The following is a 14455-nucleotide window of genomic DNA, read 5'->3' as shown; positions in this document are numbered from 1 at the left end:
GCAGCATTTTAATGCTAATTAACAATATGTGTATGTTTATATAAAGTCTGCTCCATTTTCAGACATCCCACTTCATTCTCCAATCATGTGGGATTGTACGTGTATTGAATGCTCCCTAGCTTGTATTGGAAGCTCCTTGAGACAGGGATTTTGTTTGCCATTATATGGCATTAAGCAAACTCCTACTGTTCAGCAAATATATGTATAATTATTCAGACAGAAACAGCTGTCCTGACCTGGCAGAAAGGAGGAAATTAATTGGCAAGTTGCCTCTGCTCCTCACCTGCGGTGGAAAATTGCTCAGCTTGGGTGACGCCCCCAAAAGCACAAGGGCCAAGTCACTTCTGTTGCACATGGTTAAAAATGTCCCTGGCTGTTTGTTTGTGTGAATGCCACAATGCAGTTGAAGCTCTCCCATTTAAAGCCACCATTTCCCAGTCACTTAGGTCTGTCTCAAAAAATGACTTTTTGGACCCACCCCCCAAAACAAATAAACATAAAAGGGACTTGTTGCTAGACTGGAAATGAATGGATTTTCTAAAGTACCTGTTAAATACCAATCTATTTCTGAATGATTTGGATGTGTAAGCAGACAGAAGCTTGCTTTGGGCAGTGTTCATATACATTATGCTCAGCAAGGACCGGTGCGTTTGCCGTATATTAAGGTATTTAATTTTGAAATTTTCTGGAAGTTTTATCACAGTCCACTAAGTGTAGTAGCTTCTTCACCTTAACTTCAGCAAAAGGAGGCACTGGAATTTAGTGCTTTATGTATCTGGTTGTGTAAGGCGAGGAGAACTTTGAGCATCAGAACAGTGCATTTATTATAATTTTATTTTATTTCAAAGGTAGGCCGAACACTTCTTAATAAACACTTTCCTGCAGCACTAACCCAGCTTAAACTATATCTTGTCACTAAAGCATACCATTTAAAGTTAATGGTATGAAACTAAAAGACATTTTTTAAAAGCTGTTACTATGGTGCAAATACATCCTAGGAAGAACACATCATGATTGCCTCATCACGTTACAAGGAAGGGACAGTGGCTCGAAGCAGACTATGTGAGGGACTCTGCTCCTATCTAATTTTGATTAGTATGCACGTTTGAGTCTAGTCAGGATCTAAGGAGGAAATCGCCACCTTGTTGTTGATCCTAGTGGGAGTACTCCAATGCGTAAGAGCATGTTGGATTTGATTTTGATGCTCAAGCCCATCATCTCTCATCACCCCAGGTTCTAATGTATACAGTTAAAAAAACACCTCAGTTGGCTGCACTCATATGACTACAAGTTGTGATAGCATCTAATTTCATAACTTAAGCAAGACTGGGTTTAGTCCTTTGGGAGATCTCCAAGGAAGGATTGTGTTCCAGCCATTTGTGCACCAGCCTATGTTTCCTGTTAGGCAAAAGCTCTTTCAGCTGTTCCAGCTAAGTGTCAGTGCTAAGACCATACAGTTAGTTTTTAAAGGCCACATTTTATTTTAATAAAAGAATTATGAAAAAATTGAGATTTTAATCATACAAGAGTCAGGAAATTCAGAGTTAATTCCCCCAGCTGCATCAATCTTACCTCTGTCCCCTTGTATGAATGTATTACAATAAGCTCTTTCATAATCACAAGACACTGGGCAGGGGACACATGTCTCAGCAAATCTAATACAATGAAAAGAAATTGTACTTTTTTCTATAATTTTAGATGTGCATGTTGCTTTTCATATTACTGCATACATCATGTGTTCATGGAATGAAAGGCCCTATTGTAATGCATACATCAAAACAAGGCAACTTAACATTGGAGTAGGAACATTAACTCAGTTTCCTAGGCCTTTTGGAGATGAAAAACTCACTAATAACATTGCTTTAATGAAGTATATTAAAATTATTAAACACATACATTGTCCTGCCTGGACTGGTTACCATTATTCAATGGAAATATTTCCTCCAATCATTTACAGGAACTCAATAAAACTGAATTCCACAAAAGGGTACACATCAGAGTCCTAAGTATAAGTGTGCATTTACTAGCTCAGTGAAATCAGAAATTTGACTTTGCAGCTGGCAGGGATGCATTACCATCTGGGATGACTTGGGGAATCTGTACAATTCATGGATGCTGTGAGATTATGAATTCTCTATGTATCTTTACCAAGCTGAAAATTCCATTTTAAAAGTGGTCCTTTGTCTTCTGTTGTCTTTTCACCTCCATGTTGGACCAAAATTCCAACAGTGGTAGTGGCAAAGGCCTAACAAGAGAGGGTTGTTAAACCATGCTGGTCCCCAGTACTCAGAAAGGACAAAGGGCTGGTTTCTATGCTAGAGAAGGTTTCAGAGTGGTAGCCGTGTTAAGTCTGTATCAGCAAAAATGAGACCACCTTGTGGCACCTTAGAGACTAACAAATTAATTTGGGCATAAGCTTTCGTGGCTAGAACCCACTTCATCAGATGCATGAAGTGAAAAAATACAAGAGCAGGTATAAATACATGAAAGGACAGGGGTTGCTTTACCAAGTGTTAAGTCAGGCTAACGAGATAAATCAATTAACAGCAGGATACCAAGGGAGGAAAAATAACTTTTTAAGTGATAAGATAGTGGCCCATTAGACAGTTGATAAGAAGGTGTGAGTAACAGTAGGGAGAAATTAGTAGTGGGGAAATAAGTTTAGGTTTTGTAATGACCCAACCACTCCCAGTCTTTATTCAGGCCTAATCTGATGGTATCGTTTGCAAATTAATTCCAATTCTGCAGCTTCACGTTGGAGTCTGTTTTTGAAGTTTTTTTGTTGAAGAATTGCCACTTTTAGGTCTGTTATTGAGTGACCAGAGAGACGGAAGTGCTCTCCTACTGGTTTTTGAATGTTATGATTCCTGATGTCAGATTTGTGTCCATTTATTCTTTTGTGTAGACTGTCTGGTTTGGCCAATGTACATGCCAAAGGGGCATTGCTGGCACAAGATGGCATATATCACATTGGTAGATGTGCAGGTGAACAAGCCCCGGATGGTGTGGCTGATGTGGTTAATTCCTATGATGGCGTCCCTTGAATAGATATATGGACAGAGTTGGCACTGGGGTTTGTAGCAGGGTTTGGTTCCTGGGTTAGTGTTTTTGTTGTGTGGTGTGTAGTTGTTGGTGAGTATTGCTTCAGGTTGGGGGATTGTCTGTAGGTGAGGACTGGTCTGTCTCCCAAGGTCTATGAGAGTGAGGGATCGTCCTTCAGGATAGGTTGTAGATCACTGATGATGCGCTGGAGAGGTTTTAGTTGGGGGCTGTAGGTGACGGCTAATGGCATCCTGTTACACCATCATAGGACCTAACCACATCAGCCACACCATCTGGGGCCCATTCTCGTGCATATCTACCAACGTGATATATGCCATCATGTGCCAGCAATGCCCCTCTGCCATGTACATTGGCCAAACCAGATAGTTTATGCAAAAGAATAAATGGACACAAGTCTGACATCAGATTAGGCCTGAATAAAGACTAGGGGCGGGTGGGTCATTACAAAACCTAAACTTAACCCCCATCCTTTCATGTATTTATACCTGCTCCTGTATTTTTCCACTTCATGCATCTGATGAAGTGGGTTCTAGCTCATGAAAATTTATGCCCAAATAAATTTGTTAGTCTCTAAGGTACCACAAGGACTCCTAGTTTATGCTAGAGAAATATCAGAGGGGTAGCCGTGTTAGTCTTGATCTGTAAAAGCAGCAAAGAATCCTGTGGCACCTTATAGACTAATAGACGTTTTGGAGCATGAGCTTTCGTGGGTGAATACCCACTTCGTCAGATGCAAGCTCCATGGTATTCACCCACGAAAGCTCATGCTCCAAAATGTCTGTTAGTCTATGCTAGAGAACTGATTTGTCAGGGGAAGGTCACCTTGGCAACAAAGCCACCTGTGAGGGGTCTGTGATCACCTGGGGAAGCTGAGCAGGACATCTGATAAAGGGGACTAAAAAGTTCTAAGAGTGCAAGAGTTGCTTTACTCTATGGCCATTTGTCTCCTGTTTAAGAGGAGTGAGAAGCAACTCAACAATATGTAGGGGCCTGATGAGACAGTCTCTCCTACAGCCTAAACGCAGCTAGTCCCCCAAGGGAAGGGTGAAGTAGTGAGGAGCATTGCATTTAGAATGTTTGTTTCCTAAATGATCTGTATTCTGTATATTTCTCAGGTGATTAAGTAAAGAATGTGTTAGATTCTGGTCAAAGTGTCTGTGTGTGTTGTATGCTTCACAACTACCACATGTCTCCTGAGAGAGTTAAATGATAACCCAGAAGACACTCGCTTTTGGTGGGCTTCCAGAAGCAGGTGCATAAGCTGCAGAAGAGTCTGAAGGGTCAGCACGCTAGGCAACTGAACACCTGTGTTCCAGCTCTCAAGCCGGGGTACTAGAGAAAGGGCCTATACCTCAAGTATGTGCCTAAGGCAGTGAGTCTCAAACTTTTGTACTTTCACATAGCAAGCCTCTGAGTGCGACCCCCCCGTATGAATTATAAACACTTTTAAATATATTTAACATCGTTATAAATGCAGGAGGCAAAGTGGGGTTTGGGGTGGGAGCTGACAGCTCGCGCCCCCCCATCTAATAACCTCACAATCTCCTGAGGGGTTCCGACCCTCAGTTTGAGAACCCCTGGCCTAGGGGCAGTGGCTGAGCTCCAGTCAAGCTCTGGAGACAGACACCCAGGCAGCTGGAGGCTCTGTTCCCTCACAGCAGTCTAGGGAGTAGCCAAAGAAGGGCGCTCAACTACGACTGCTGACACGATCTCATTCTCCAGAGCCACAGCTCATTTGCATAAAACATAATTAGTAGTAGTATAGACCTGCATCTTCCTTGGTTAACAAAGGTAATTGCATTCATCATCAATAAAAGTCTGCAGCTGATCAACTTTGAAGGAGCTTGCATAGGAAGAGCAGGTAAACAGTTGCCAGAAGCCACATTTTAAGTGTCTGGAGGCAGCACATTGTTACCTGTGTTAAGATACAATTTTCAACTTTGTGGATGGAAAGGGAAAGTTTAGCCGTGCAGCTCCAGTTAGCAACAGCCTTGTAAAGCCCAGTTTACTATGGTGAGAATACAGTCTCAAAAGCTTTATATTTTATGTATTTGATTATTCAGTCACCAGTGGGCTGGGAAATACTTTTTTTTTCTGTGCAGAGATAAGAGTATTAAAGGAAAATCTTGACTTAGCTGCAGAGGTTGGTAAAGGCTAGGTAATAGAGAGTATATACATGGATCTACCAGCCATTTACAGAGTTTACCAACCGAAGTTGTACTTCCATATTATTTTACTAAATTACAGAACTGTTGGTCAGTTTGTGAAGGTTCAGGTCACTAGGATGGAGTGTCATATAGTCATTAAACCATACAAAAAGCAAAAGAACAGAACACATAGCATTTAACAATTTTATTAAAAATTGTACCAGTTATTAGAAAAAAATTCCAAGTATTAAAAAGCACCAGAGAGAAAGCACAAAGCAAATATACTGCACAGATACAAAAAAGGAGCTCCTCCCAGTCATCATCACTACAGACAGGAGTCCTGGAGGCACACAGCCAAAATAAACAAAATGCTACATTCTCACTGGGTCTCAGTCCATGGCAGAGAGGGTGTGCGCACTTCAGGACTAGTCTAGACAAAGATTTCACAGGAGAGCATGGGCTGTACTTCTTCAGCTGGAAGAACATAAGATTCATTCGGTAGGGACACTCTCCATGAAAGCGTACGAGTATTTTTAACAATACATTGAGAACCTCTCTCCCCCTCATCCCTTTGATTCTCCATAGGCAGCCACTGGAGGCAATTAATTACTCCAAAGTTTAAAAATGAAACATCTCTGACAAGAGTAGAAAAGTCCAGGGGGAGATGAAGCTGCACATCAAAATATCTATGAATACTGCTCACCTATGGATCTTTAGAGAGAAATGCAGAGGAGATCTGAATACATTTCTGATACCACAGAAGGAAAGGAAGAGGATCTGGAAAAGAGATACATGCCCAAGTTGGGAAGAGAGGGGCTGTTTGTTTTAAGTAGTCTAACTTTGGGCACCAAAAGTCCATATTTAGTGTCAGGATTTTCAAAAGCACCTAACTCTCTTAGGTGCCTTTGAAAATCCCCCATTAGGAGCCTAACTTTAAGGACCCATTTAGTTTGTCTTCTTACATCATGTGACTACAACACATCAGTGAGAAGAGAGAAGTGTTACATCCCCTTGCTACCCTCAATTTTTCCTCACATAGTAGTTTGACCAAACTGGAGTGGTCTTCTGAGGGGTGCAGGCCTAAAGTTATCTCCCTGGAGCTGAGGGGTCTGTGGCGATGCTCTCCTGGGGCTGAATCCACACATCAGAGAGACTCCACTTGATTTTTAAAGATAACTTTGTACATGCACAATCTTCTTAATAAAATTTAAAACAGTTTGAAGATCTACACTTCCCACACCCTCCCTCCATTCCCCAAAGGCAGCAAATAGTCTGAAGACAGAACTGGAAAATGGCTTTTAAAAAACTCTACAGACTTAATTCACTTCCCAGAAACCAACTTCCAGCATGGGATTCATAGGAAGAGACCCCCCCTTCTGTGGGGGAAGATGGTGGGAAGTGAGGAAGAAAGAAGGGGGGAAGATGTCAGACTGCCTTTTTAAGTAAACACACAGACAGACACACACAATTACATTCCAGTGCATTTGATGTGTTTGGTCTTTTTCTGTTTTTCCTTATGGGTAAGAACTAAGTTGTATACTACCTGTGTGAACATGCACAAACCAAAGAAACAATGATCATAAGAGTTTTTTAGGAACTGTAAGAGATCTTGAACAATCTCTCACCATTTCCTTGAGGTATCTTTTTCTTTCTGAAAGAAATCAAAAGCAACAAGAAGTTTGTTTTTTTAAATGACCATAAATGCCAATTTAAAAACAATATTATTTGGACTGATTATGAATAGCTTTGTTGTCAACTCTTAATACTCTGTAGGAATTGACCCACATGCAGAACTCCCGTTAGTGTGAATGGGCATTGCAGAGATGAATCAAGGGCATTATATCCTGTCAAGGTTGCTCATAATAATTAATGAAAGCCTTCCCTTTAACTGAAGTAGGGCGGTTAGTAAAACCACCCCTTGAATGTACCTGATATGTTCTAATATTACCACTTCTATAACTTCACTGGAAAGCATAGTAGGTGCTACTGAGAATCAACAAAGGAAGGGTTAAAGTGAATCAAAAAGTGACTTTGCAGAGTTTAGACATCAGGTTGCAGCAACTGCCTAGAGTCTGTGTTTTACCTCCAGCTAGTTTATTAGAATTCAGAACCTGTAATTTCCCAAAGGGAAGTGGCAACCGTCCTCCTCTCTCCGTGAGCCAAATTCATCTGTAGTATCACTTCATTGACGGCAATGAAATTACACTGGTATGAAGTAGCCTCAAGGTGTTTAAATCTGGTAACATCTCAGATGGCTTTTATTCAACCTTGGTTCGAGCCCGAAGGAGCAAAGGCAGCTAGTTACTCCTAGTCGACAGTAAAAGTAAACAAGTCTTCACAAGTGACCCTTCCTAACAGAGGCTGAGGTTCCTCTTCCCCATCCCGCTGTGGATATAGGCAAAGCTTAAAAAGTGAAAACAGAACATTTCACTCAAGAGCCAGTCTCCAAAAACACTGACAGTGTGACAAGTATTAAGCTAAGCTTAAGTTGGCAGCAGAAGACAGGCAGACTTGGTACAATGGGAAAATTGGAATGGAATACCCACAGAAACCAACGAAACAGCAGCAGTTAATACACACAGTAAGTTACACAGAAGTCCACTGCTAGCAGAGATGATCAGCACCTTGGGAGAAGCCTTCAGTCCCACATCCAACAGAAAAGAGCTGACATTGGAAATGGAAGTCCATTCCCTTGTCTACCTCCACCTTATCCTAGCTATGGCAGTTTGCAACTAACCTTGGGCAGTCACTTTGTAATTACTGGCTCAGCTTTCATGAATTGCAGGAAACAGAGTAAGACTAACACCCACTAGCAACAGGCTCACTGGATCCAGGTAAGGTTTAGGTTACAAGAGAGGTTTGAAGAGGCAGGAGGGAGAGACAGAAATAATTTCTCTCCTCTCTCAAGTTAAGAATGTCAGGGTCAGAAGCCATTTTGGTGATCTGGAAAGGGAGACAGACTTCAGACACAGTAGGCGCTGTCATCTGAAACTCAAGTTGTCTTGTCTGCTGCCCATTAAACTAGAAGTAACTTTAGGAGAAAGCCAACTGTTCTCTAAATTGCTAGAGACACTTCACTAGTGTTTGAGTATCATAGAAAAGGAGCTAAAACTGAAATCCCACCCCTTCACTCAGGTAAAGTAACAATTAAATCATTCAAGAATTGCCCCTCCCCTCACCAGATTTAGACCTTGCTAATTGAAAATACTTCCCTAACCCATCCACACACAATATTTCTAACTGTGCTGAGACTGTAATAAGCACTTTGAGGGGTGGATTTTCTCAACAGAAGTACATACTGAAGTGGGCCTTGCCTAGACAAACAGTGCACAGATGAAGTGCATGTGCTGCTAAACTATACTGTAGAAATTTAAGGGAGGCTGATAGTAGCCCTACCCTCCCTACTTATCTGGAGGCAACAGAACCATATAGTTGGGCAAAGGAAGGGGACAACTCTAGATAAAAATCCATTATTTCCTGAAGAAGACGTGCTGTTAAGTAGTGACCAAATCCTGTTCCCTTTGAAGTCAATAGCAAGATCCCCCTGGACATCAAAGGATGAGATTAAGATCCTTAGATTTAAGGTGGATAGTACCCTGGTTCCTTTGTTAAAGAAAAACATCAGTAAAAACGAGGAAGCCTTGTGGCACCTTAGAGACTAACAAATTTATTTGGGCATTAAGCTATAACCCACTTCATCAGATGAATGGAGTGGAAAATACAGTGAACAGGTAATATATACATATACACACACAGCACAGGAAAAAATGAGAGTTGCCTTACTAAGTGGGGGGTCAATGCTAATAAGGCGAATTCAGTTAGGGTGGATGTGGCCCATTTCCAACAGTTGATAAGAAGGTGTGAGTATCCGAGGGACAATTATTTTTTGCAGTGACCCAGTCTTTATTCAGGCCTAATTTGATGGTGTCAAATTTGCAGATTAATTCCAGTTCTGCAGTTTCTCCTTGTAGTCTGTTTTTGAAGTTTTTTTTGTTGAAACTGCCACTTTTAAGTCTGTTACTGAGTGTCCAGGGAGACTGAAGTGTTCTCCTACTGGTTTTTGAATGTTATAATTCCTGATGTCAAATTTGTGTCCATTTATTCTTTTGCACAGAGACTGTTTGGTTTGGCCAATGTACATGGCGATGACATATCACATTGATAGATGTGCAGGTGAACGAGCCCCTGATGGTGTGGCACCATCAAATTAGGCCTGCATAAAGACTGGGAATGGCTGGGTCACTACAAAAAATAATTTTCCTTGTTGATACTCACACCTTTTTGTCAAGTGTTGGGAATGGGCCACATCCACCCTAACGGAATTGGCCTCGTTAGCACTGACCCGCCACTTGATAAGGCAACTCCCATCTTTTCATGTGCTGTCTATTTTTACTTGCCTACTGCACTTTCCACTCCATGTGTCTGCTGAAGTGGGTTATAGCCCATGAAAACTTATGCCCAGATAAATTTGTTAATCTCTAAAGTGCCACAAGGACTCCTGGTTGTTTTTACTGATACAGACTAACACAGCTACCCCTCAAAAACATCAGTAGTTGTCAAACCTCTTGTTAAAGGCAGCAGCACGCATACAGGAGTCAGACTTTGTCTAGGACAAGTCTTGTAAATACAGTAAAGTCTTGTTTATATTCCAGCCTTCACTGCAAATACAGGAACAAGTGGATTCCAACTTAAGACTTAGCTAGCAGTGGACATTATGGCCAGGAAAGGCTACATCTCTCCGTGAGCCAAACAATTCAGTACAGTTAGATGGTCTACAAAACTATTTCAGCCATTTATTCCCCCCATTAAGAAGGGTGATATTACAGAATAAGCTAGTGAGGGCAGACCATCATCAAGTACCTATATCAAACTTGCTTTTTCATCTTACACTTCTATCACGGTTGGCTGAGCAGTCCAGGGAGACTTATTTGCTTTGGGGTTTAACTGACCAGGCTGGAATTTAAGGAAGAAAGATGACACTAGTTTGATTTCTTGATATGGTGATGAAGTAGTGTTCTAAAGTCAGATGGGCTTGCCCAATCTTTGCAAACTTCATAAGGCTGTTATTAATCTGAGGGGTCAGAGATGGGATGAAAGGATTTCAGTCAATCAGTAGGGAAATGAGTGTGCATTACCTATGTCTGCACCATACTGGCTGACAGCTTTGTTTCATTCCTTCCCAACTGCAACCTCTAAAGCTCCACACCCCTCTCCCTCAGAGTTTCCTTGACAAGCCTACACCTCATGAGCAGTGGGTATAATAGGCCTCCCATGGCCACCGGACCCTGGTTGCGGGGTTTGGTGGCTAAGATTTTGCTTTATTATCCCCCACACAGGTTCCGGTGTGGCTGAGGAGGCAGTATGTGGTACTCATCTTCCTGGGTTCATCAGTAATCTCTCTAGACTCCAGGGAGATTACTGATGAATCCAGGAAACTCAGTAGCAAATACTGCCTCCTCAACTGCCCCAGAACCTGCATGGTGCATATCAAAAGCATCTTTGAAGAGATGCTTTTCCTTGGGTCTGGGGAGGGGAGGAGAGGCATGGCTGCAGCTAGCCCAGCGATCCTCTGGCCAAGGGGTGCATGTGTGCTTGAGGCTTTAGCCACAGGGGGCGGGACGATGGGGTCTCGGGGCTCCAGCTGCAGGCGGAAGGGGTGGAGCCAGGGACTAACTTTCCCAAAGGGGGACTCCACCTGCTGCCTATGCTACACCTTCAGTTCTAAGTGGGCTCTCCCCAAACTTTAGATTCCGAGGGCTCGCGCCCCTAAATCCAGTCTGTGCTTACCCACCCCTCAGGCCTGCTTCCTATTTAAACCCCATTCTCCAATCACCACGCACCCTAAGTGACTCTGTTTTGCAGAGCCATTGAAGGTATTTCAGTAATAAGTAGCAGCTTCCAGTACCGCTACAAAGTAATCAATGACAGGTACCACTTACATCCCACTGAATAACTCCATAGTGCACGTGCTTAACTAAAAAGAAGCAAAGCTGACTTAAGAATCATTGTTCTGAACTCCTGACCATCCCAGAGGAACACATTACTCTGCATAATGTAGCCTTAGCTAAGGGGAGAAAAAAAAGTCAGTTTGCGTGAGGAACCCCTTTTGTACTGAAAGATCGCAGCAGAGCTGTGTAAACTGAGAGGGTCCTGGGAGCTGGTTTGGAGGGGGCTAGACAACTCCTGCCTTGAAAAAGAAGAATGCCAGTCAAGAGATGGGATTGAGAAATAGAGGGGAAGCATCCAAATACGTGCTACAAATCATTACCAGGCACTTTAACGGGGTTACTGAGGGTATGGGAATTTGGTCATTACAAATATCAGAGATGGAAACAGACTTAAAGAAGGGCAAGAAAAGGGGGGAAGTGGAGGGGAAGGAGAATGTGCAAGAAAACTCCTCTTCCAATACAGTGATTCTTTACTGTTCATTAGGCTTCAGAGCAGACCAGGAGCTCCAGAACCACTCTGTGTTGACAGCTGTAGCAGGACTGCAGGGCAACTGTCCAGAAAGATTTTTCCTAGTGTTAAGTTTTATAATTTGTGATTTAGAATTAGCTCTGGGCAAGTATGGAAACAGTCTGTGAAAAGCAGAGGCTATATCCTTTTTTTCCTTAGTATTTCACACTTCATAAACAAACGAAACCCAAATTTTTGGGGTAGGTAGTTCCCCATCCCTGTTCCAAGAGTGGCAGTCAAACAGATTTAAAAACACCACAACAGTCACAAGTCAATGACAATGAGCTATCACTCCAAGTAGTATTTCTGTTGTCAGTGTACACTAATATCACTTCCAGTATTACTCATTAGAACAACAGAGTGATTACTTGTACAAACCTGCAGTGTCGGGATTCAAAGTAATTACTAACTAATCTCTTAGTCAAATCATGAAGCAAACATATCAGTTGCTTGGGATCTGAATCTTAACAGCGCATATGATAAGGAGGAGGAAAAAAAAAATCCACCAGAGCACTAACAAAAATATACAGATTAACAATTCCAGAAGAATGATGCTTAGATTATATTCCATCTTTAACAGCTCTATCCTGGTTTATGGGGACAGTATATAGTGTACAGGACCAAACAGCCCTTTGCACAAAGATCCTGAAGAGTCACCAACATCTTATGAGAGATTCTGAAGACTCTTCTTCTAACAGAAACAATTCCATCTATTAGTGACAATGACAAAGAGCAACTTCACATGAAGGATGTCCAACTTGGGCCAATTAAGTCATTAAACAAAACTAGATTTTTACAAGTCTCCCTGGTAATAAAATTCAGGGAAATAATCAGTGACCCACCTGCTGCTGTACATAAGCTACTTAAGTGTAATTGTTTCTAAAAAGAACTTTTTTTTCAAAGTTATCCCATAGAGGAGTCAAGTGTCTCTTATCTGGAAGTAGCCCAAAGTACATTTAGAGCCATCAGTCCCAGACACCATCATTAACCAGCAGCCAAAATTACAAAACGCTGCATTCTATCAATTAAAATAAAAAAAACAACTCAACAACACAGAGCAGAGGAACCTGTTCATCTATTACCTGCTTCACTTGCATAGAGGTTACTGATTTGGGGAATCAGCAGCAAGCTTTACCAAACACATCCAAATTCTAAGACTTTCCTTCAACAGTGTTGGACAAGAGCTCCCAGCCTCATCAGGCAAGAAGCAGTAAAGAAGAGTCCTTGGGGGGGGGAAGGGGGAGGGAAAAAAAAAAAAAAAGCTTGAGAAGATGAGTAAAAGTTTGACAGAGTCCTCACATCCGGCCGGCGGTGTGTGTATGTCTCTCTCCCCCAGACCAGTGTTTGTTCAGTGCTCCCTGCAGACTGGATGTGACCTGGAACAGGTGGAGGAGTCTCACCTCTGACCTACGTGGTTCCTGTTCGCCTCCACATTTAAGGCCAAGTTATGTATGAAGAGAAGGATCTGCCACCACACTTGATTTCTGTTCTGCTGATGCTGTAAAAGGAGAATGATTGAAACAAGGTTATTTATATTTTACAATTGTAACATACCACTTATCTTTTCCAATAAAAACTCAGTTACTTTTCAAGAGCAGACACTTTAATCCCATCAGCACGACAAGAGGAAAAAAAAAAAGAGGCAGGGGGTGGGGAGAAATGATAAGTTCTCCAGAAATAATTATAGTTCTAACATTTAAAAAAAAAAAAAAATAGCAGACCCTTATGCATTGTGCACAAGAGGATTAAACCTTTTTCTGCTTGCAGGATTTTGCAGAGTTTAGCCAAGTGCTGTTTTTAATCAGATTGGCTTCTGAGCCTCTCAAAAGCCCCAGCTGCATGAACAAACAACTTTCTTAAAAAAAAAGTTACCCCCCTTCTTCACCCCAAAAGTGAAAAAAAAAAGTAACTGGTGATCCATCTGTAAGTGATTTGACACCGTGAAGGTCAATGGGTTAATCTTCAATTTAAACCACACTGCTGAGGCAGCAAAACTCTGATTTCATCCAGTACAAGAAAACACTCGTGCGCACACACACTCCCCCACTTCCCTCCCCCCATCACATTTTCCTTCCCAGCATCTCCAAGATAATACTGCCCTTTTTATAGCTACTTTTGACAGTAAGCCATAAATAATCAGCCTTGGAGCCCTTTCCTACCGACTGGAGCCAATTAAACCTTAAGCAAGAACATACTTACCCCAAAAAAAATAAAAAAGGAGAGAAAAGAGAAAAGAAAAAGAAGAAACAAAGAGAAAAAAGCAAGAGGTTATTTCAGGTCCCACGGTCAAGTAATGAAAAGTTTGGAAGTTAAGTTTTAGGGGGACATCAGACCACATAATGCTGCTTTTGGGAAGGAATGCTGTCCCCTCTTTTGTTATATGTAATCACCTCTGTGAAAGTGTTCTCCATTATGCCTCCCCTCCCCCCCCCCCGCCTTCTTGTTCTTTAATGGCATCTCAAACAAACAGGTGGGTTTCTCTTTACATTGCACAATCTGAGATACTGTTTCACATCCCTAACCAGCCCTCAATTAAAAAGCCAGTTCTTGTTTTCTCATCCAGAATTCCCTATTTGTTAAGCCAGGCTAGTGACCATTTACAAAAAAAAAAATCCCCAGCAGACAAGGAATAGAAGGCTGGTTTACAACGACTTCATGCTAGCACATGAGAGCATTAGAGAGTACTGCAGCATGCTACATGAACAAGGTGTTTCAACTTAGATTAGTTGAACAGGGCAGACCCACATAATCATGAGCTGGAAAAAGAGAACACCTTAGCTGTAGTTTAC

The 14455-nt window shown here is 41.9% G+C and overlaps 1 protein-coding gene across 4 annotated transcripts in view; it reads right to left on the bottom strand.

Annotated features, from left to right (window-relative positions):
- Nucleotides 1-5400: 5400 nt before the first annotated feature.
- BMF (Bcl2 modifying factor) overlaps nucleotides 5401-14455 on the bottom strand; it is a 31248-nt gene continuing 22193 nt past the window's right edge. For 3 of the 4 annotated variants that reach the window (XM_032802551.2, XM_075065478.1, XM_075065477.1), the window contains exon 4: nucleotides 5401-13164. In XM_032802551.2, the coding sequence (XP_032658442.1) occupies nucleotides 13063-13164 (102 nt within the window). In that variant the 3' untranslated portion in view covers nucleotides 5401-13062. The remainder of the gene's footprint in view (nucleotides 13165-14455) is intronic. The other variant, XM_075065476.1, reaches the window with a different exon arrangement.

Source organism: Chelonoidis abingdonii, chromosome 4 (assembly GCF_003597395.2).
Source record: "Chelonoidis abingdonii isolate Lonesome George chromosome 4, CheloAbing_2.0, whole genome shotgun sequence".
In the NCBI taxonomy this organism is placed as follows: domain Eukaryota; kingdom Metazoa; phylum Chordata; order Testudines; family Testudinidae; genus Chelonoidis; species Chelonoidis abingdonii.
Note: the sequence above shows the minus strand (reverse complement) of the source record. Positions and strands in the feature narration are given on the sequence as shown.